The following is a 25414-nucleotide window of genomic DNA, read 5'->3' as shown; positions in this document are numbered from 1 at the left end:
TAAAATGTTCAATCAATCATTCCAATAACACACAGTTGGATGTGTTAGTTTGTTGGATCCGTTGGATGCACTTCCGAGCTGCTACCACATGAGGCAACTTCTCTCAATCATTCCAATAACACACAGTTGGATGTGTTAGTTGGTTGGATGCACTTCCGAGCTGCTTCCACATGAGGCAACTTCTCTCAATCATTCCAATAACACACAGTTGGATGTGTTAGTTGGTTGGATGCACTTCCGAGCTGCTTCCACATGGAGGCAAATTGTCTTTTTTGTTGTTGTGGGAACTACTTTTTCTGGCGGATGGTTTTTTCAATAAATCTTCGATTAATGTGTGTTTATTGTATAGCAATAAGGTTGGATGAATGTGGCAGTTGTATAAAAGCATTACACCACTTGCAGTCGTGATTTGTGAACAATAAACCATGCCTAGGGGGGTCTAACGACCCTCGACTGCGCCTCAGGCCTAACGACCACCTAGGCATGGTTTATTGTTCACAAACCACTCCTGCGCGTGATGTAATGCTTAATTCAATCATGGGCCAAGTTTTCATTTTAACTGCACATTGCACCAGGTGAGTTAGTTGACGAGGTGAGACAATTAGTGAAATCATCAGCTGGTGTTTAGGCAAGGCTGGAATGAAACCAAGCATATACTCACACAAAGACCAATCAGCATGGGTATGGGCGGGTTAGTTTTCCATTGATGGGGATTTGATTGGCTGTTTTTAAATAAAGAGCGGCCGCAGGATAATTTTTTTTGGATTAAAACATTTTTGTATTGCATTTTCCATTATCCAGACTGTGTTTATCAAACTCTGTTTTCCATATCACATCATTGTGATACAAGACACTAAAAGGATAGGAAAACCAACCTGAAAAATAAAAAATAAAACAAAATAAACAAAAATACAGAAATACAGTCCAGAACATTCCTCACCTTGATCATATAATCAGTCGTTACATGTTACGGTTACACATGACATATCTACTGTATAATTATAAAATGTACAGAGAGTATAAATCGGACCCAAGATATCCTGACTTTTATTTACCCATCATTCTCAAATATGGACCCCAAGTATTTTTGAACATATGTAAGCTATTATTAACTTTGTGTATAAATTGCTCAAAAGAGGCTAATGTTGTGGAAAGGTTGTTTGACACAGCAGGAGACGATATTTCCAATTGTAACAAATAGGTAATTTATTTAAGAAAAGAAGTTCAATTTAAATTTGATTAGTGGCCGCCACTTGTTAAAAAAGGAGTCGCCCCAGTGTAAAAACACCTCACCGTGTTCGTTTTAGCCGTCCTTCCCAGACCTCGTCAACACAGTCAGCTCAACCCTCCCGCAGAAACTCTGACGGATATTTATACTAAAAAGCCCAACGCTTACCTTGGTGTCGACAACCGGCAGAATTTCTACGGAAGAGGTCCGGAGCTGGCCGTGTGAGGGGGCCCGGCAGGGCGGCTAAAACGAACACGGTGAGGTGTTTTTACACTGGGGCGACTCCTTTTTTAACAAGTGGCGGCCACTAATCAAATTTAAATTGAACTTCTTTTCTTAAATAAATTACCTATTTGTTACAATTGGAAATATCGTCTCCTGCTGTGTCAAACAACCTTTCCACAACATTTGGTGACCCTGACGTGTTCTGACCTAGCAGGGGTCCCTAATTCCGTCTCCTCATATTCTCCTCTTATTGTCACAGTGCCCACCGGCAATTGCGTGACATAAGGTGGGGATGTTGGTTTCCCTATATCCGCCTCTCTCTGGTTTAGCGCTAAAGCTTCCTGCCTGTATGCTCTCCCCTTCTGGGCGTAGAGCTTCATTACCCCCAACTCTTCTGTCCTCTTTCTCAACCTCTTTTTGCTGTTGTCGCCTGGCTTGTGGTTACGAATCATTACATTCATCTCTTCGCATACGTCGAGATCAAAAGTACCTCCGGAAGGCCATTTTGTGTCCCCGGCCTTTGTACGCCTCTGCCAACGGACACCTACCTTGAGTATGAGGTTCTGTATGAGCGGGTTCCGGTCTAACAGTATGTCCTCTGCTGTATGCATCGTTGTTTAGTGTGTATATGTGTTTATTTTACTTGTGGTCCTGGTCAAACCGGAATGGGAAGGGGCATCGGCAGAGTGTCGGTTCTGAGCCTGAGGAAGCATTGAGAAGAAGTGGTCGGGGGATCGGTTCTGGGGACTGGAGGGACAAAGGGGGGGGGCTAACGCAGTGGGCAAGATGGGCACCTCCCGTCGAAGATGGGGGACACGTGGTGAGGTCGGTACCAGCGCCTCCCGTCCAGGCATGGGGACATGCTTCTACGAGGACTGGAGGTGTGGCGTGGTGGTTGCTGTATTGGCAAAATGTGACTTTTGGCAATACGGTGAGGAGACTATGGCGTGGGCATGGAAGGGGGGCTGAGCGATGGACACTGGGACTCAATGTTATGGAAGAGACAATGTCATTTTTTTTGGGAGGGATGTTCTATGTTTAGTTCTGACGGTCAACTTCTCCTTTCCCTGATGAGAGTCGCGGTTTCCGGCCGGAACTGTGGCTCATTTGGTAAGCGGTGGAGGTTGGGGGGATTTGTCTGTCAGGTTAGGATTATACATTTTTTTTTATTTTTTTTTGATGTTTTATTATTACTCTTGTTTTGAGCGGTTTTGTGTTTATTGTGAGAACGGTAGTCAGCTTTTGTTGGTCCGTTAGGGGTCCAGTGAATGAAGTAAGGTTTCTTGTTTAGTTAGACGTTCACATTTTCTTGGTTATATGATTTGGGTGGGACTAGGGATAGCCCCAAATGGGGGAATGTTGGGGAAAATGTGTATACGAGGGTGGAGGTAGGAAAGGGGTTAGTCTTGACTAGTTTAATATAGGTCAACTAGCAGGGCTCAAAGACACTAGGGCGACAGTCTGGCTGATGTTCTTAAAACAGCCTCAAGATAGTAGATGGACATTTCAGTACATCATATCGTGTGTTCTAATCTTGTGTCTTTTCTCTCTTACACACATACACAGCACACACACAGACACAGCACACACACACAGACACACACAGTCGCACAGACATACACACCGACACACACACACATTCCCTGTGTCACAATACACACATACAATACACACACGTCTGTACACAGACGCACACACACACAGACACACACACACATACACACACACACACACAAACACACATATCTCACTCTCTCTTCATGTTCTTAATGTTTTACATCATATCGTGTGTGGATATCATATCTTGCTTATCTCTCCTCATGTTCTCTCTCTCTCCAATGTTAAATCTACGTATCATCTTAATGTACGTCATGTCAGATCTGACATGATGTGACACGTCATCATATCTGTCATGGGGGCAGGACTGAGAGGGGATTTAGGGACAGGCAAAGGGTTCCAGGACAGAGTGTTTTTGTTCAAGCTGTGGCGATCATCTTTGACCCATAGCTCTTGCTGTTAACGAACTTCTTTTCTTAAATAAATTACCTATTTGTTACAATTGGAAATATCGTCTCCTGCTGTGTCAAACAACCTTTCCACAACATTAATCTAGCAAATTCATCATTCCACTCTCTGAAGCTGATTTACTGTTGATTTCCAATGTCTCAATACTATCCTACATCCTGTTATGAGGGCCAGCTCTATCCAAGAGCATAAATGCAAGGATAGACCAAATTTTTAGGTGAAGCACAAATTATTATATTATATATTAAATTATATTTTTTAAACATCCCCAACGCTGCAACACCCCCATTCCTCCCAGGTGTCAGGCTCCTCATTCGCTTCCATTCATTTTGGGGACCATGTTTAAATATCATACTTCTGAAGTATAAACAAACTATACTGCTGTGACGATTTCAATAAAACAGACCATTCTGAGTCAATGGTATGCAAAACTGTACATTGGAATATCTTAACATGTATTTACCACCTTCCTCTGCACGAGGCCACAGATGGGTTTTATGTAACACAAGGACAATGAATGAATGAATGAATGAATGAATGAATGAAAACTTTATTTAACAGATTGCAGAATGGGTACAATACAGTACGGCTCAATACACACAATTGTTAAGGGGATGCAGACCAGAGAAAGACTTTAATCTTGTTTACATCAGGGTCCCCCATTTTCAATTCATCATAACATGACATACAGATAGACAGTACTGCTACATCTATATATGACATACAGAGATATAGACAGTACTGCTACATCCAGACATTTATGACATACCAGATCTACAAATATACATTACTGTTTAAGAGTACAACGCCTGTCATATAGACCTATAGCGTTGGAAACTCTGATTAAGGAGAGGAGAGAGAGAGGAGAGGGAGAGGAGAGGAGAGGGAGAGGAGATGAGGAGGGGATAGGAGAGAGGAGAGGGAGAGGAGAGGAGGGGAGGAGAGAGGGAGGAGAGAGAGGAAGAGGAGGAGTGAGGATTATTATTATTAAATCATAATCAACACAGACCCGCCCCACACAGTTACTAAATATTTTTTTTAAAAGAATTTCACTCACCATTGACGATGTTACTTCTTAGGAGGAAATAGTGTCCCTGTCGCTCCTTGTAAATGAAATCCATCCTTCGCTCTTTTCTGATGAAACGTTCAATGACCTCCTCTGCAGTTGCAAATCCAGCAATGCAACAAACCGCAGTCTTTTGTGATCTAATCGATCCTTCATTTGCGTGAGGATGCTGTTGATGCGTGACACACGTTCCATTTTCGGGACTCCGACTCCGACAGGTGGTCACTCAGACAGTCACCCAAGCGATTCACCCAAATAAAGTTTTCATTCATTCATTCATTTGCTGTCTCGTTATAACACAAACAGCTCACCATGAACCATGATCAGCTTAATTACGATAGTTAGCATCCAAGCTAGCGTGATAACGTTAGTAGTTATTAGCATCCAAGCTAGAAACTGCTAGGCTGCCTGCTAACAGTACCTGCAATAATGTTGTTATCCTCCTGGACAGATAGACTTGTTAAATCATAATATCCACAGGTGTTGTGCTGGTCCTCAGTAAATGTCCCGCCGGCAAAAAATAAGTTGCTATTAAAGTGCTAAATGTTAGATACACTAATAGAGGTTTCGAACGTGGCTGCTATGTTAATAAAATTTTCAATCAATCAATCAATCCCGTGAGGGGAGAAACAGCCGTGTAGCTACAGAGCTGCAGAGTAGGAGCCATTCTCTGATTGGAACTAAAGGCTGTCAATCATTCAACCTCCGTGTAGCTACAGAGCTGCAGAGTAGGAGCCATACTCTGATTGGATGTCAAGGCTGTCAATCATTCAATCCCCCATTCAATGGCAAGAGTTTAAATGCACGGACCGTGCTTAGATGATGTTAATAGCCTATTTTGATTGGCTATTATTTATTTAATCCTGGGTCAACCTGTGCAGTTATTCTGCACGAATATTTACTGCAGTCATTACTGCAGTGCAGGCCTGCTCAGAGCTGGCAATTTTGGCAATTTTTGAAGAAGAAATAATTAACTGGCATTTTTTTTACAGAGGAAAACATTTCTAATAAAAAATAATAATAATATATATATATATATATATATATTAGGGTGCATCAAATTGCAATGCAAAAATGTAATCTCAACATGTCAATCTGTGTGGGGTTGCATTCTGTTCGGACAAACATAAAAATGATTTGTGCAAAGTTTGGGAAAGATTCGTTGAGATTTAGAGGTACCACACAGCATGTGAAATATATGAAAATTGGCCTTTTTGGGCGTTTTACTAGATAACATGACAAGGCAATTTCAAAAACGGCAAGAAATAGTTTTTGAGAACAACATTTATTAACCCTAACATTTAAGAACAAAATGTTTGATAACAACATTGAAATAGTCTTTCAAACATGTCTCAAGCATCCTAGAGTCCTAGACCTGGTCCAGCTTGCGCTTGCAGCAGCGAAGATTTGGCTGTGTTGAGCGGTCATGCTCAACTGCCTGTAGCACATTCTGCAGGTGCTCCTCGCTCCTGGCTGCTGCCACAAAGTCTGACGTCAGTTTGACGCCACGCTCGGCACAGTCATTCACAACATTGATGGCACGTACATTCACTGCACCCATCTGAAATGCTGTACTGGTAACCCAATCCTCTACATCCAGTGAAAGAAACGCGGGATCGATGTGCAGCAGGTGCATGTCGAACCAGCAGTCTGGGTTGGCGAGGTCAGCCAAGCTGGTGGTCGGCGAGAGGGTTGGAAACTTTGGCTTGCCGAAGCCAGTGCCAAAGCGGAGCTGTGGGGCTTGCATGGATATATCAGCCGGCTTGTGCTCCAATATAGCATCTGCAAGTGCGCGCCGCTCGCCAACTGGCACCTTGGTGCTGAAGAGTGCCAGGGGCAGCATCTCGCCTGACAGGTACCATAGGTGCCGCTTCAGCGCCTTAATCGCTGATGCTGCGATGCCCTCGTCAACAGACTTGTATGCGTACAGGTTGTGGTAGAGTGTAAGGTCATTCCATGCCGCATCTACGGCCGTGTCGCAGGTCAACCACCACGTTGCGTAGATGTGCGTGATGAAGTTGGCAAACGCCCGAATCTTCAGCACCTGCTGCTGCGTAGTGATGGTCCCCTGAGGAAGCAAGGCAATGTGCTGCTCCATCAAGGCCAGCTTGAGAGTGTAGAGCAGCTTAGCCATCCACCGCGCCTTGTGCAGTGCTCCCGGTCGTTGGAAGTTAACTGGAGTGTGCTCTGCACTGTCTGCACTCAGATACACAAGACATAGCTGCACGAACTCACGATAGTCGCCTCGCTTGTAGTCGAGCACTCCTGCAGCGCACACAATTAGTTCAGCACGCAACTTGCCCAGGAACGGTGTTTCGGCATCGCCAGGAATGTAGCGGGCCAATGGGCCGCTGTCCTTGTGTGGCAACAGGTTCCAGTTGTCGCGCAGACGTGTAAACAATGTAACCTCTGGCGAGCGTGACGTCTCCACCTTGAGGTCAGTGAAGATGTGGCTGAGGAGCACCTCGCCGATGTGGTGCCGGCACCCGGACCAGAGCAGTGGTCGACCCAGTGAGAGCTGGATGGCAATGCAGGCTGCCGTGAGATGGCCAGTGTTTGACGCGGTGGTGTCAAATGCCATGTTGACAACCTGATCGGTGCAGCACCAGTCCTGCAGCAGCTTGCATGTCAGCCGGGCAATGATCGTTCCACATGCCTCATCAGTCCCCTTCATGTATGCTGGCACACCAAGCAGTTTGAGGCGCTCCGCCTCTCTGATCACCACTGTCAGACGCTCCTCCAACTGGCGCACATTGTTGAGCATTGGCGTCAACTTGCTGTCCCAGTGCAAGGTGCACATGGGAGGTGGTGTCCACTGTTCTTGCTGGTCCTCACTGATGGCCTGCAACACGTGGCGGCGCGCTCGGTCTGCTGTTGCGTAGGATGTGGAGACCATTGCCGAATTGCCACCGGATTCCTCGATCAGACTGCGCGTGAAGGCAGCCTGCTGCATTGGTGTGATCTTCAACCGTGTAGCCAGTGACACAAGACTCGGCCGGCTGAGAATGTCTGATGGAATGAAGGCTGTGGTGCCAGTCTTCTTACGCTCACGGGTGGGTGTGTTCTCAGCCGGTGGAGCAGCTGTTTCATCTGCATTGCTGTCTTCATCACTTTCGCTTTCCAACACCACCGCCATGCTGGACCTCGCAGTCATCTCCTGCTGCTCCTTGGTAAAGCATGCCTGCTGCGCTGCTTCACGCTCCTGTCGCCGCTTCAACTTGGATTGCAGATTGGCATCCAATGCTCCAAATGTGGCCACTCTGTCGCCCTTCATGCTGGCCAGGAAAGCAATGTCCTCTGGATCACAGATCAGCTCCTCTGCATTTGGAGACCACAGCGGGAATGTGGCATCCAGCTTGTGCTCCATTGCGTCCACCAGTCGAGCTGTAGCCTCACTGGAGCGCCTGGCCTTTGGAATTTGCCGCAGCTTGTTGCTAGCATCGACAAGCGCTAGTATCTTGACGCATGCTCGACGATCACTCACCATTGGAATATTGGCCTTTCCATAAAATGGCTGCACCTGCTCCAAAACGTCCTTAGCCGCATGGAACCGTGACAAGGCTCCGGTCAAACCTGGCCGCTTGGCATGCAGTTGCGTGTCGCAGTTGTACAGCATGCACCGCAAGATCTGGCGACCACTTGGCAGTTTGGCACCAGTGATGATGGCATCTGCATTGGTTATGCTGGGGCCCAGACCAAAGACCAGGCTGCGGCTGCTCTGGCGGGAGCCTAAGGGCGGCGACGCCATCTTGTGAGAACTGGATAGCTGGAGATATAGTTGGAGAGCTGGATCATGTGGTGGGTGATGGTGGAGTTGGGGGAATTGAGTAAACTCTGATGCAGAGCCACACAGGTAAAGCTATTTATAGGCCCATCCCGCCCATCCCCCCAAAAATTGCAGGACCAGGTGCGAGATGAAACAATGTTGCAACTCACACACACACACACACACACACACACACTAACAGCAGGCCATGTTGGGAGAGGACAGCATGTACTGATGTACCGTTGCACATCTAAATCACCTCGTATTGCAAAAATATTTTGCATGTATTGTTTTTACATGGATGGTAACACTTTTAGCACCCATACAAATCAATACGCTGGAAATGTGTATTTTGATGCACCCTAATATATATATATATATATATATATATATATATATATATATATATATATATAAATTAATAATAATTATGAATTATGAGTGAATTTGTGTTTCACGTGTCGTCATAGAGAAACCTCCACTGCTCCACTGGCAATATGCCCAATATACATAATGCAGGCCCTTCAATGAACCTCGTTTCCAATATGTAGTTGATATATTTAATAATAGCTGACCAGAAGTCCTGAACCATCTCACATTCATATAGTGGGGCTGATCTCGGACAACGACGAGAAGGCCTACCGGGAGGAGGTTGAGGTACTGGAACGCTGGTGCCAGGACAACAGCCTGCTCCTGAACATTGGTAAAAACCAAGGAGCTGATCGTGGATTTTAGGAGGAGACAGCAGGAGACACACACACCACTGAGGATAAACGGGGCTACCGTGGACAGGGTGAGCAGCTTCAAGTACCTGGGGGTCCACATCTCAGAGGACCTGACATGGACAACACACACTCAGTCGTAAAAAAGGCGAAGCAGCGCCTCTACCACCTGAGACAGTTAAGGAAGTTCAGAGTATCTGGGAAGATACTCCAGTCCTTCTACTCCGGAGCTGTAGAGAGCATCTTGACTGGAAACATCACTGCCTGGTATGGCAACAGCACGGCACAGGACAAGAAGGCCCTACAGAGAGTGGTGCGCTCAGCCGAGCGTACCACGGGTATTGCACTACCAACCCTGCAGGTCCTATACAACAAGAGGTGCAAATCCAGAGCCTGCAGGATAATGAAAGACCCTCACCACCCCAACAACAGCCTGTTCATGCTGCTGCGGTCAGGCAAACGCCTGCGAACACCAGTAACGAGGACAGAGAGACTTCGGCTCAACTTCTTCCCCCAGGCCATCAGAGCCTTGAACACTGAACTCTCCACGCACAAGCACACATGAGCACACACACAACACACACACTGTACTGTACACGCTCACACACTAGCAGCCACTTTAACATGAGCACATACACACTCATGCTGCACACGCTCACACTTATGGACACTTTACAGAAGGAAAGGTCACTTTAAGAATAGTATAGTAGAACTTGAGATTGTATAATATAGCATTGCATAGCAGTGTACATAAAGACCCAGTGCCTTATCCGTAGCTAACAGTGTACTGCACTACCATAGGACCTAGCATGTCCTACCATGCTCTGTAAATAACTCATGTACAGATACCGATATGCCCTACTTTGTTTACTTGTTTATTGCACAATGACGCTCTATTGGTTGGATTCTTATTATATATTATTACTATTGTATTATGCACATCGTTGCAGGCAAGACCCCCCGCATTTCACTGTATACCTGTATGCCGTGACAAATAAAACTCTTGTATCTTGTATAGCATGTGAACCAATGTACCTCTATCTTTATTACACCTCCAACATATATCATCTCCCCTGAGACCCAGTCTTGACATTTTCGATGGAGTCCAGTAACTCCTATTCATTATCTTGAATCTGATTGATTGATTGATGACTTTATTAACAGATTGCAGAATGGGTACAATACAGTACGGCTCAATACAAACAATTGTTAAGGGGATGCAGACCAGAAAAAGACTTTAGTCTCGTTTACATCAGGGTCCCCCATTTTCAATTAATCAAGACATTTATGACATACAGTACTGTTTCATCAAGACATTTATGGCATGCAAGACATACAAATATACAGTACTGTTTAAAAGAAAGAGATCATAAAAAAGAATATATATACATTCGAAGGGGAAAAAACTGTATATTGGAGGGGGTTGGGTGGGGGGGGGGGGGGTTGGACATTTACTGGGGCCAGTTTCTAATTGCAGCCACCCGTAGGTGCTCTTTGAGAGCGGTTTTGACGTGTCTGCATGTCTCGGGCTATAGAGTACCATGACTGTACTGTTGTTTTCCAGATCTCCCTAGGTAAGGGCGTTCCACAATCCTTTTCCCATGTTATCCTAGCACCCTCATAATTTGGGAGTTGGTGCTTTCTAAGCATGTCATAGAACTTAAGACGTTCCCCCTGGACGCTTTCCATTTAATCTCTCTAATACAGCTCCTTATTTGTAAAAATGTCCAAAAAAAATTCCTGGGTAAGTTATATTTAAACACTAGCTGCTCAAAGGAAAGTAGGCGTATACCATCAAATACGTCTTCTACTAACATTACCCCTGCACCCACCCACATTAGACTTTTTACCAATTTTAAATGATTTATTATACCAAATTGAAGATCCTTTTGTATAGTAGGGGTCCCATGCTACATGTCTGGTGAGCCCTTTTCCAACTCTCTCTAGCAAATGTCAGTACTGGGTCTCTATAAGGAACTTCCCCTCTCGTCTGGTATAGGAAGGCTTGCACTGATAATGGTTCCACTAGCTCTTTATCGCTATCCAAGAAGGAGCATAAGGCAAGAGGCATAATGGTACCAGTCTATTCGTGGGCATCCCAAACCACCTTCCTCGACTGATGCATATCATTCCAAAGGCAACATGTATGTTACATAATTAATCTGGGGTACTACAATCATTTTTACAGTATTTATCTTTCCCATCAATGACAGACTAAGTTTTGACCAGTTCAATAGATTGTTTTAAATCTTTTGGATAAGTGGTAATAAATTCACCTGCATTATATCCTTCAATCCTGGAGTAATTGTGACACCCAAGTAGACCAACCCAGATGGGAGCCATTTAAATCTCCAATTCTTGCGGATATCCGGGGGGCACAATCTAGACAACGGCATTATTCCAATTAATCTTGTAACCTGATATACGTGTAAAGGAGTCAATCACAGATATAATCTCTGGTACCGCAGCCTCTGGATTGCTCGATAGCAACAGAATATCGTCCACATATAATAGCATCTGGTGTTCTTCTTGACCTGCAACAATGCCTTTTATGTTCACGTTTCCCCTGATGGCCGAAGCTAAAGGCTCTAAGGCCAGTGCGAATATAAGAGGGGAAAGGGGACAACCCTGTCTGGTCCCGCGCAGAAGTTTGAAAGGGGCGGATATGTTCCCATTGGTAAGGACTGATGCCCTTGGGCATTCATACAGTAGCTTTACCCATGTAATATAAGAGCTACCAATCCCATACCGCTCAAGAGTCACAAATAAATACTCCCATTCAATTCTATCGAATGCTTTCTCTGCGTCGAGAGAGAAAGCTACTACCGGTTCTGTGCTGTTCCTCATTTGCCAAGCCTAATGTAAAAGCCTACGTAAATTATCTGCAGAAGTCCATCCCTTGATGAATCCTACTTGATCTGGGTGGACTAATATAGGAAGGCATCCCTCTAATCTTGTCGCTAATATCTTAGCCAGGACCCATGCATCCACATTAATTAAGGACACAGGCCTATAGCTTCCACAGAGCTTTGGGTCTTTTCCCTTCTTATGAATCAATGTAATAATTGCATCCTTAAAAAAGGGGAAGGAGGAAGTAGACCCGGCCAGCTTCAGACCCATAGCACTCCAACATTTTGACAGAAAGGTAATTACTAAAATGCTGGCTGTTCGACTAAATAAACACCTGTCAACCATCATTCACCCTGACCAAACAGGGTTCATTCCGAATAGATTTTCCTTCTTCAATGTCAGACGCCTCCTCAACACCATGTATGCTGGTCATAGTCGGACCAGGGGTGCTGCGATTTTATCACTTGACGCACAGAAGGCGTTCGATCAGGTTGAGTGGCCTTATATGTTTGAGTCACTGCATAGATTCGGGTTTGGTGATACATTTATATCCTGGGTAAAACTCATATATGCCAGTCCAACATGTTCAGTTATAACCAACGGGGAGAAGTCAACCAGGTTTCCACTGCTCCGTTCTGTCCAGCAGGGTTGCCCTCTTTCGCCGGCGCTTTTCGCCGTTGCGCTCGAACCCCTTGCCCTAAAAATACGCAGTCACCCAAGTCTTGTAGGCTTGAAAGTTGGAGGCGTCGAGACACGCATCAGCTTGTATGCTGACGATGTAATATTATACCTACACAATTCAGAGATATCGATTCCCCCTCTTTTAGAATTAATTACCTCTTTCGGTGAGCTATCCGGATACACAATTAACTGGACAAAGAGTGACTTTATGCCTCTTTCTGACACCTTCACTCCCGGTTTCCTGGAAAATCTCCCATTCAAATTGGCAAAAGATCGCCTCACCTATCTTGGTCTGACCATACCCAAAGATCCTAAATTAATATTTAAATTGAACTTTGCCGACTATGTTTCAAGGCTAAAACAATGCATTGAAAATTGGAAAGTGCTACCCCTCTCCATGATAGGCCGCATAAACTCTGTCAAGATGGTCTCTCTCCCCAGATTCCTATACCTTTGTCAAAATCTTCCCATCTTTCTCACAAAGTCTTTTTTCAAGGAACTGGACTCTGTAATTCTGTCTTACATCTGGAATTATAAGAATCACAGAATCTCAAAAATGCACTTGCAAAAACCTAAATCTGAGGGAGGGCTGGCCTTGCCAGTATTTAGGCACTACTACTGGGCTGCCAATGTAAGGGCTCTGATGTACTGGCGGCAGGGGACAACAGGTGAATTGATTCCTGGGGCCCCCTTGTGGCTGAGAATGGAGGCTAATTCCCTTATTAACTCATCCTTGCCAGCTATGCTATTTGTCAAACCAGGGGTACCCGGGATCTTAAGAAGCTTGAAACTAAGTTTTGTCGTGGAAAACTCTGTCGGAATTTTAAATCAAATCAGGGGTGCTTTGAGCCTACCAGATGTTTCTATCCATGCACCAATCTGTTTTAATCACACTTTTTCGGCTCCATGGACAGACAGGGGCTACCTTGCCTGGAGTGGGAAGGGGCTAGCTTCCATTAAGGACTTATACATAGACGGTCACTTTGCATCCTTCGATCTACTAAAGAGGAAGTTTGAGTTGCCCGGCACCAACTGGCTCAGATTTTTACAAGTCAGAAATTATGTTAGATCCAAAGTTCAGGCTTTTGAAGAGCTCCCAATTGAACATTCTTTCTTTGATATATTGCTGAGCCCTCCCCACTCCAAGCACCTCATCTCTAGGTTTGTGTGTCTGTTTGACAACTGTAATATGGCCTCTACTGAGAAGATTAAAGAACAATGGCAGGAGGAACTCGGTATTGATCTATCTGATATTATATGGGATAGGAGTCTGTCTATAGTACAACTTGGCTCAGTCAATAGTAGACACCAGCTGATCCAATTTAAAGTTGTGCATCGTCTCCACTACTCCAAGCATAGATTGCACAAGATCTACCCCTCTGTTTCACCTCTGTGCGACAGGTGCCAGGTATCAGAGGGTACACTTTCTCATGCCTTCTGGTTTTGCCCTTCACTAACAGGATTCTGGGCCAAAATATTTGACTGGTACTCTAAGGCCTACAAGATAACTATACAGCCGGGGGCAGAGCTCGCCATCTTCGGCTGCTCTGAGTCCTCTCTGAGCTTTCCTACAGCTGCACAACAATCTTTGACACTGGGGACAACGGTTGCTAAAAAACAAATACTGATGGAGTGGAAGTCCTCCTCAGCACCTTCTTTCCAACTGTGGATGGCGGACATGACCTCTGTCATACGGATGGAGAGACTAAGGTTCCTGAGAACCGATTCGCCGTTGCGCTCGAACCCCTTGCCCTAAAAATACGCAGTCACCCAAGTCTTGTAGGCTTGAAAGTTGGAGGCGTCGAGACACGCATCAGCTTGTATGCTGACGATGTAATATTATACCTACACAATTCAGAGATATCGATTCCCCCTCTTTTAGAATTAATTACCTCTTTCGGTGAGCTATCCGGATACACAATTAACTGGACAAAGAGTGACTTTATGCCTCTTTCTGACACCTTCACTCCCGGTTTCCTGGAAAATCTCCCATTCAAATTGGCAAAAGATCGCCTCACCTATCTTGGTCTGACCATACCCAAAGATCCTAAATTAATATTTAAATTGAACTTTGCCGACTATGTTTCAAGGCTAAAACAATGCATTGAAAATTGGAAAGTGCTACCCCTCTCCATGATAGGCCGCATAAACTCTGTCAAGATGGTCTCTCTCCCCAGATTCCTATACCTTTGTCAAAATCTTCCCATCTTTCTCACAAAGTCTTTTTTCAAGGAACTGGACTCTGTAATTCTGTCTTACATCTGGAATTATAAGAATCACAGAATCTCAAAAATGCACTTGCAAAAACCTAAATCTGAGGGAGGGCTGGCCTTGCCAGTATTTAGGCACTACTACTGGGCTGCCAATGTAAGGGCTCTGATGTACTGGCGGCAGGGGACAACAGGTGAATTGATTCCTGGGGCCCCCTTGTGGCTGAGAATGGAGGCTAATTCCCTTATTAACTCATCCTTGCCAGCTATGCTATTTGTCAAACCAGGGGTACCCGGGATCTTAAGAAGCTTGAAACTAAGTTTTGTCGTGGAAAACTCTGTCGGAATTTTAAATCAAATCAGGGGTGCTTTGAGCCTACCAGATGTTTCTATCCATGCACCAATCTGTTTTAATCACACTTTTTCGGCTCCATGGACAGACAGGGGCTACCTTGCCTGGAGTGGGAAGGGGCTAGCTTCCATTAAGGACTTATACATAGACGGTCACTTTGCATCCTTCGATCTACTAAAGAGGAAGTTTGAGTTGCCCGGCACCAACTGGCTCAGATTTTTACAAGTCAGAAATTATGTTAGATCCAAAGTTCAGGCTTTCGAAGAGCTCCCAATTGAACATTCTTTCTTTGATATATTGCTGAGCCCTCCCCACTCCAAGCACCTCATCTCTAGGTTTGTGTGTCTGTTTGACAACTGTAATATGGCCTCTACTGAGAAGATTAAAGAACAATGGCAGGAGGAACTCGGTATTGATCTATCTGATATTATATGGGATAGGAGTCTGTCTATAGTACAACTTGGCTCAGTCAATAGTAGACACCAGCTGATCCAATTTAAAGTTGTGCATCGTCTCCACTACTCCAAGCATAGATTGCACAAGATCTACCCCTCTGTTTCACCTCTGTGCGACAGGTGCCAGGTATCAGAGGGTACACTTTCTCATGCCTTCTGGTTTTGCCCTTCACTAACAGGATTCTGGGCCAAAATATTTGACTGGTACTCTAAGGCCTACAAGATAACTATACAGCCGGGGGCAGAGCTCGCCATCTTCGGCTGCTCTGAGTCCTCTCTGAGCTTTCCTACAGCTGCACAACAATCTTTGACACTGGGGACAACGGTTGCTAAAAAACAAATACTGATGGAGTGGAAGTCCTCCTCAGCACCTTCTTTCCAACTGTGGATGGCGGACATGACCTCTGTCATACGGATGGAGAGACTAAGGTTCCTGAGAACCGATTCACTTAAAAGGTTTTCAAAAATCTGGGACCCGTTCTTAGCCTACCTCGATGAGGCTAGAGGCGGCAGCTGATTCGCCCGTCTGATCTCACAGTCCCCCTATGAGGGACCCCAAACCAAACACAATATTTCTCAGTCATGTATGGCTGGTAACCGTGTTGTAATATCAAATGTGAAAAATGTGTTATTGTTTTTTTTTCTTTAATGCATCTTTTTACTTTCACTGTCTGAGTGTGTCTGTAATGTCATGTTGGTATACTGTTTGTCATGTTTGTACAATGTTCTGAAAAATGTAAAATAAAATATATAAAAAAAAATAATTGCATCCTTCATACTTCCCGGTAGGCTTCCCCTCCGGAACGCATCTTCAAAGACAGTGAGGAGCTTTGGAGCTAACGGGTCTGAGAATGCTTTATAAAAGTCTGTAGGGAATCCATCCCCTCCCGGAGATTTACCAGCATTCAGGCCTCTAATCGCACTCTGAATTTCCTCTAAGGTAATACCCCCCTCTAGTTGCCCCTTTTCTGAATCTGATAACACTGGTAAGCTAGCCTTGGACAGAAAACTTTGGAATTCCCCCTTGTTCCACGTATCCTGTGATGTATATAAATTCTGATAAAATGATTTGAAAGAGTCATTTATTTCCTTGTTGTCTGTCACAATCCCTCCTTAATCATTCTGTATTCCTGTGATCAAAGTCTGGGCCTGTTGCTGCTTCACCCTCTGTGCCAATAGTTTCCCTGCCCTCTCTCCTTGCTCATAATATTTCTGTCTGCATCTAAACAATGAAAATTCTGCCTTTTTCTGCAAAATAGAATTCAGTTCAAATGTCATCTTGCTTAGGTCAGCCAGTACACTTGGGTATCCACTGTCCACATGCTTATTTTCAAGTTCTTTAAAACAGGCTTTTTATGTATTTGGCCGCCGACCACTGAGTGCCATAAACGTAAAAAGTAGTTTTTGGATAGTATGATCTTTTTACTTTGATCCCCGCTCTACACAGTTGCCCAGAGCGATCTGCATCATTTAGGAACTGAACTGCAATGGCTTGGGGGCTGATAGTCAGCTTCACTTTCAGTTTCTCCTCGCGAGTGGCCCCTCCTTATGCTGGGACAGAAATTCACAGTCCTCGCCTCGGAATTCCGTTGCATAAGCGTATTTGACCATCGAATTGTGTATAGACATAGTAGTTATCATGGGTATCTTTTTATCTACAAAGCAATTATTGGCAAACTTCCACCTTATATTACATCTTTCTTGGTCTGGAGTGCTGTCACCTACCAAACTCGTTCGAATGATCGGCTTGTGCTCAGGGTGCCTCGAGTTCGGTCTGAGCTTGGAAAATCTGCCTTCTCCTACGATGCTCCATACACATGGAATACCCTGCAAAAGACTCTAAAGCTCGGAACATTCCCGTCATTCATGGAGTTTAAAGGCATTGCACTTGACCTATGTACTGAATCATGTAATTGTTTTTAATCCATCATTGTAGTAATTGTAATTCATTGTAATTATTAACTGTTATGATATTTGTGTCCTTTGTTAACTCGTCATCACTGTAAATGAGGGAAACCTCAGTGCTTTCACGAGTATAAATAAAGGTTTGAAATTAAATGAAAATATACACTGGTAATTGCGATGGCGATGCGATCACTTGGAATTATTCTTTTGGAATACCTTCTGGCTAAGGTAAGGTACATTCTATGTCTATTTGACCTAATCTGAAACGTGTTTTTCTAATGATCACAGTTCTGTGTTTCACCGGACGAAAAACATGCTCGGCAAACACGATCATAGTTTTGAGTTAAAACGGAACGGTTTGGGCTTATTGCACATAACGTGTTTTATCTCGCAATCTATGAAAAAAAAACTACAAGTAATGTTTGTCAAAATGAGCCACACCGTGTCTCTACAGCTATAATACAGAACACACACACAGCTTCGCGAACATAGTGCAACGACCACGGAAACGACTAGAAGGCTGGCATTCTAAGGGTAACTTTAACCAAACAGCGTGGCACTGAAAGTGTTAATGTCAGTTTCCAACTTTAAGAGTTGGCTAGTTGCTTGCTTATTCCTTAGGGAAGAGTGCTGTATCAATCTACCCCTTATATATGCCTTAAAGCAATCCCATACCACACCTGGATTGCCGACTGTACCTTCATTTATTTCCCAGTATTCCAATATATGTTTTCTAATAAATTCACATGAATGATCATCTTGAAGCTCTGATGTATTAAATCTCCAGCGAGTAGAATGTTCCCCCCCCCCCCAGGCTTAAATTGCAATACCAAGACACCTATTTTGCTAGAAGAGAATGTGCTGTAAAAAATCTACCCAATCCCTCTGAAACTTTTTTGATTCTGCTGCATCTAAATGTGTCTCTTGTAGGAGAGCTATGTATGTTTTCTTCTGTTTGAGATACATTAATATTTTTACATCAAATTATTATATCAACCCTGAGCAGCCTACTGCCTGTGCTCATCAAAAAAAAAGAAAAAAGTGAAGCACTGAGAGCCTCAGTGACAATAGCATACCCCATTAACTCTTTCCCTGCCAACGACGAGTATACTTGTTATAGCCCGCCAATCGAATAACGCCAACAACGAGTATACTCGTTATTGGATCGTTATTTCTTTTATTCGCTATTTCCATTCATAAATCATCCAGGTATGCTGTGGTACTGTGTGGCATTGTGTCTGAGATCGCAATGGTCCGATACCGCCGGTGGTATGTGGCCGATGTTGCACTCCCTTTGTGTCTCTGTGCTCTGGCTGTGCGGCATTGAAAGTCATCCAGGCGGAGTTTTCTTGTAACGTGGATCAAGATCTTCACTCGATCGGATTTAATTGCGTTCGGGACGCCGGATTCATTATACTGTTGGGGGTTATGGCGTGGGCCAAATGGACATACGATCTAGCAGATGGAAATCAAATAATTGGAATATTCTTTTTGGATTATCATCGGCCACAGGTAAGAGCAATTTAACGTCAATTTCAGCTTGGTTGTCCATTGTTTTCATAGCCATCGCCCTGATCAACATATGCTGTACTAACGAATGCCGTTATTGACAATCAATTAATCATAAACGACCGCCCCCCCCTTTCATGCATGCATGATGGAACATAATATACCGATCATATGCATTTGAATTTTTTATTGTAGCGTGTATAGGGACGAAATGCCAATGGATTAAGTATAATATGCGTCGCGGGCTATTATTAGCCTTCCAGGAATTACCCCAGACCACTCTAAAACCATACTTATATTCACCACGGTATAAAACGAGAATGTATGGATGGAAAAATATTCCTTTTTCACATCTTGAATGATAGATACTCGATGTCAAATGGGCCATAGTATTGCATATATAGCTATAATATTTAAATAGTTATAGCCCTGGAAACAAGGTGAGCGACTCCCACCGTTTACAGCGATGGCGGTAGCTACTATAGGATGAGGCTAATGCATGGCGTCCAATGAGTTAAACAGCATCAAACAATAATATAAAATAGCAACAGGCTATTTCCACACAACTATAGCCATCATAAAAGTTTAACCAGTGTGAAAAGTTTGAACTAACAATGTTGGCCGCAGGATTAATAAGTTAATAACGTTAACATTAGTTCGGCCAGAGAAACAAATATACTAATTAAAATAGTTGGACCTGCGAGATTTGTACTTTGTAGGTCTGCATTTTAAATGTAAGGAGTAAAAAGTATGTTTTTTTCTCTGAAATGTAATAGAGTAAAAGTACAAGTATACAAACCTAATAATACTTGACTAAAGTACAAATCCCCCAAAACAGTACTTAAGTATTGTAACGAAGTACAATTACTCAAGTACTTTACACCCCTGTGTGTATGCAGTCTGTACGCTCCCTTACCGTGCTGTGCTAAGGTGGTGTATCCGGTCTGCGGGATGCTCCAGGGGCTCCACTCGGTGCGTCCCTCCCCGCGGGCACACACCCTGAACAGGTGCTCCGTGTGGGGGTCCAAATGGAGGACCAGGAACTCACAGTCCCTGCCGATGTAGGCGTCCTCATACTGAGCACCCCCACTGCCACAACGACGGTACTGCATCCGGTAGTCAGCCGCCGCAAAGTCCTCGTCCACCTGAGACACAGATACACAGCATGTACTAAATGTTTATGTATGTACAACATACATAAACAAAAGTTACGACACACAAACTGAACAAATTAAAATCACATTTCTTTTCATCTTTGTATGTGTACAGTAAAAATGTCTACCTAAATGATCTATGTGTTACTACGGTATATGTATGAGTGTGTGTGTCTGTGCGTGTGTGTGGGGTCGTAGACATGTGATTAGGGCTGGGCGATATGGCCAAAAATGATATTGCGATAACGATATAGATAACAATATCATATCACTCGATATTCGATATTATCGATATTGTTATAAGTATAAAAATTATTATTATTATTATTATTTTTTTTTTTTTAACAACAGATGTATGTTTATTTTGCAGCAATTCTTTGTCGTTGCCGCCATCTTTAGTGTTACATCCCCTCACACTCCAGTTCTCAGGCTGCAGCTGGTTTGAAAGCTAAAGTAAACCGGCTTCTCTGCTGGCTGTGGCTCCAGGGGAGTTGAACAGTTCTGGCTCTGCTAGTTTCTTTTCTATCTTTTGGCGCTTTTTTGGTGTGCACCGTGACTCGTGACTGGAGTCTAGCTCTGCTAGCACACATAGCCTACTGTGTACAGACGGTTTCAAACTGTATTTTAAATTAGAAAGCAAACAAAATAAATGGACAAGAGAAAAATAAATCTCAATTTGGTCAGTATTGTCATTTGGACAAGCAAAGCCATTACTTTAAGTTGCAGGCAAGAAAGACAAGTCTGTCCACTGTCTCTGGTTTTAAAACTGCCCTGTTGCAGGTCAATATTTTTTTCCGATATTTTTTTTCCGATATAGATTATTAACACTTTGATTGCCAGCGTGGCGTGCACTATTTGGATGCCACCACCCACTTCAATGATAGCGCTCTAAACGCATAATCTCCGTCTTAAATTATGGCTTCAATGATAGCGCTCTAAACGCATAATCTCTGTCTTAAATTATGGCTATGTGTCTAATCTGCCCGTCGTTTATCAATGACTTGTTTGCAGTCAACATTGTCGAGACGGATTTTTATTATTATTATTATTATTTTATCGGTTCATTTCCGTTTTATAGCATTTTGAAAAGCCCTCGTTTTTCAGGAAAATATATAGATTCCGTGATAATCGCCCTTTACTGGAATATTCTGGCATACACAAAAAACGTTGTAATTTTTCGGCCTATTTATGAAGTGTTTTCAAATAAAAGCTAGATTATCGATAGTATATGTGTACTTATGCACGCTAGAGAAGCGATCTGAAAAATATATTCTCTCATTTCCTGATCAGCGCGCACACACAGACACACACATAGGGCACACGTTGATATAGGTCAAAATAGATCCGATTACCCCAAGACTGGTAAAATAAATTGCTTACCTCAGATCAGATGTTATCCAAAAAGATTACGGTATTCCAATTCCTGATCGCCATTCCAAATATCGATTGCGTTTATTGATTCAGCGTTGGGTACTGGAAATACATAATCCACGCTGTGTCTGAGGGTCGGCGAAGACTTGGATCTCTTCAGATGCCTCGCCGGAAAAGTAACATGAGGAGGCTGGACCCCCCCCCCCCTCCCAATTGAGCTCAGAGAGAGTCTGCAACACTAGCGTGAGGCTCGATTGATGAAATATGAATTCAAATGGCTAATAAAAAAAAATACGACAAACAAACGCTATATGTCGTTGGTGGCACTCAACTGGTGGCATGAACTAACGACAAATCGCATCCCTGGCACTCAAAGTGTTAAAATATATCGGGATAATTATCGTTATAGTTATATCGCCCAGCCCTACATGTGATTGTTGGCTAGTTTCAATTTAAATTACGAATTTGGCTTCTCACAATCATGAAAACAAGATTATCAAGATAAAACGATCATTGTGCTGCATGCCGCGTTGCTGTCATTTTGTCTTGTGTTCTAAATGCAGTGCACCCTTCCTTCACCCTTCCCCCCCCCCCCCCCCAAGCCCAAACAGTAGTTTCAGCTCGTGTGGAGAGGGAGGAGGGAGGCACGGCGCGTTTCTCCAGTTATTTTGAAACGTCTTTGGTAACTTGTAGAAGATGACCGAAATGGAGCCTTCGGTCGAGGAGAACGGTAAAACAAATTCAGTCGGTGTCATATGATGTTCTCAAATCAATGGGTGTTTAATAATCAGGATTTCAATATCAGTCAAAATAATCGTGATTACGATAATCAAGCAGCCCTAACACACACACACACCATACCTATCCTATATGACACATCCATAGGATCTATATTAATAGAGGTTTAAGGAGTATTATGACATCTTATGGTTACAGAAAACAATGTCTGCCTGGCTACCCATTACATCATTGACAGAACTACATCCTCACACACAGCCCATACCTTACACCAGCGAACCAGCACGCTGCCCGGTCTCTCTTGCAGCTCCTCTATCTGGACGGGAGGGTGTGAGGAGACGGCCCCGTGGCGTGACACCCGCTCCCTCAGTGCTCCCAGCAGGGAGTCATCCAGCTGGGCCGACACGCACGGCACATCCACTAGCGCTGGAACCTCAGGTAGGCTGCCAGCACACACACACATTAGACAAAGGAGAGTATGTGCACAAGCGGGAAATTACGAGTAACACCACATATGCATGTTTTTTTTTTTTTTACCTGTACCTCCCCTCCCCGCTCCCCCATGCTGCTATGATGCCTGGATTTCCCCAAGGGGATCAATAAAGGAATATCTTATCTTATGTACAAGCTGTCAAACAACACGCACAACGATTGACAGCCAGGTGATGTGAATTTTAGATTGTCACTGGTCGTTGTGATATGCATTCGCAGGGAGGTGGTTATATACAGTCAGGTCCATACATATATTTTGGCTAATTTTGGCTCTGTAGACCACCACAATGGACACAAACTTATGTAGGAAATTTAACTTTATGTGTAACTTTAATGTGAGGGTATTTACAGCCAAATCAGGTGAACAGTGTAGGAATTAGGAATACATGTGCACCTCCCTTTTAAAAAAAGACCAAAAGTAATTGGACATGCTAAAAACAAATATAAATAATAAATAAAATGAATCACTTTTAATACTTGGTTGCAAATCCTTTGCCGTCAATGACAGCCTGAAGTCTGGAACCTTTCCTTTCAGGCCTGTACTTTAAAAGGCTGTAGATGGAAGTACTATATTGTTAGCAGTTGGTTTGTGCTGTTCAATAATTTAGCAAAATAGCCACAGAAAAGTGAAAAATAATCGTTTGCCCACCACTAAGATACACACACACCAATACATTCCACAAAGGCAAAAAGTATGACTGTGTTTTGTGTACAAGCAGGCCATTTTACATAGGAACACAGATGTACAAGTCAAGCAAACACACACACGCGCGCGATTGTAGCTTGTATGGGCACACACATGTTCTACTATTATTACTGTGTTCTACTCTATTATTATTACTATTTCTATTATTATCTTTTTCCCTGCCTGTACCCCGCCCCATGCTGCTAGGGCACCTGAATTTCACCAAGGGGATTAATAAAGGAACACTTGAGACACACACACACACTCTCTATATCACCTGTCCAGTTGAATGTGTAAAGCCTTCTTAGTGAAGCTGCCCAACTTGTCCTCCTTCTCTCCCAGGCCACAACGCAGAGCTGCCTCCCCTGCAGAGAGAGAGAGAGGGGGGGGGGGGTATCAGAGGTAAGGAGTGTTGAGTTAAAACTCATGAGTGGAGCATGTCAAGACACCTCAGACAACTACCAACTACATCTCCCAGAGTGCATCAGCTGCAAGATGGCTGCCGTTGGCTGATTGAACAGCTGTTAAAGGCTGGTGGTGGAGACACTCACAGAACAAACAAACAAAGCAAGCTGAAGGTCGACCCAAGGAGCTCTACCCCCAAAGACGCCAATGGTCGGTTATGTTCTACTTATTCTACTGTTTATTTATACTTCTGCTTAAATGTGGTTATAATCAGGCTAATTCAATTGTGTGTTTAGTAGCTCCAACTGTTTCAGTCTACATTCACTTGCTTGAGAGTTGGTTTTCATTTATGTTTAAAAGTATCTCTTTACAAATTAAGACCAAGTTAGAAATGTTAAAATGATTTAAGAATTTGAAAGACTACTAAAAAGGTCGACAACTCATGTTTAAAGGTTTAAAATGCCTTGTTCAATCAGAGCTGATCTACAAGCTTAAAGTTTAGCTATATTTCTTCACTTATTCAATTTAAAATACCAAATGTTTACTTGACTTGAATCATGTTTACTAACTTGAATCATTTATTAAAGGTTACAATTCAGAAATGATTAATTGAAAATGACTTTAATAATTGGGTTAAAATGTCGACTTTATGAGTTAATTTAAGACTGTTAAAATGTCGACTTTATAAGGTAATTTAATACTTTACATTTTGGCATTCATTGTGTAAACACTATCGTTAAAAGACGTTTGATTATTTAAAATATATATTTAATGTTTAAAATCAACCATGTTTAAAAAGAACTTATTGGTTTGAAAAGATGGTTATTGTTGTTTATGTTTATTGCATTGTTAAAACCTTTTTCTTTGTTTTCGAAGGTTTTCAACCTATATGAAGAACCAACCAGTCAAGAATCAACTGCAACTGAAACTGTTGAAAATAAAAATTGACTTGGAGTTGGAACTTGGAGTTGTTTCCTTATGTCCTTTGGAGTGGAAAGCAAGAGTTGACTTTACAGTTGAAAACCAAGTGCTAGCAGTGGAGGACGAGGATAAAACTGCTTCGACCCAATACTGCTGACACTGAAGGATAAAGATATGGCGGAGGTCAAAGAACTAAAGAAGGAGAGGACCACAGCAAAACGCCGCTTCACCAAACAAGCCAACCACATTGCCAGAGGAGCAGACACCATGCTGCGATCCGAGCTGATGGATGAGTTCAGCACACTCTCACTCTGTTATAGAGCCGTGCTTGAGGCAAATGATGAATTCAGGTTTGGGCTGGAGGCTGAAGTAGAACCTGAGGATGAAGAGAAAGGGCTTGACGAGAAGCAAGAGGACGACCTCAAACATACTTCAAAAGAAGCCGAAACAAAGATGGCAGAGATCAAAGACATTGTGCAGCTAATCCTGTGGTCCAAATATGGAAAACATGAGCTGGAAACAGCTATTGATGGAGCTGAGAAAGTAAGTGAAGCAGCAGGAACTGTGCCAGTGAGGACTGAATCCTTAGAGTGCTATGAACAGCACCTAACGCTCTCAGACGAGATGGGAGACATGGCCATCTCTATAATGTCC

At 43.4% G+C, this 25414-nt stretch overlaps 1 protein-coding gene across 1 annotated transcript in view; it reads right to left on the bottom strand.

Moving 5' to 3' along the window:
* crlf3 (cytokine receptor-like factor 3) overlaps positions 1–25414 on the bottom strand; it is a 143761-nt gene that overhangs the window by 8966 nt on the left and 109381 nt on the right. Inside the window, exons 4-6 of the mRNA XM_084329939.1 lie at positions 23712–23799; positions 22523–22700; positions 19911–20139 (exon numbers count right to left, since the gene is read on the bottom strand). Coding sequence (XP_084186065.1) covers positions 19911–20139; positions 22523–22700; positions 23712–23799 — 495 coding nt within the window. The remainder of the gene's footprint in view (positions 1–19910; positions 20140–22522; positions 22701–23711; positions 23800–25414) is intronic.

Source organism: Notolepis coatsorum, assembly GCF_963971535.1.
Source record: "Notolepis coatsorum genome assembly, chromosome: 14".
Lineage (NCBI taxonomy): Eukaryota > Metazoa > Chordata > Actinopteri > Aulopiformes > Paralepididae > Notolepis > Notolepis coatsorum.
The sequence above is the reverse complement of the archived record's forward strand: the minus strand, read 5'-3'. Positions and strand labels throughout refer to the sequence as shown.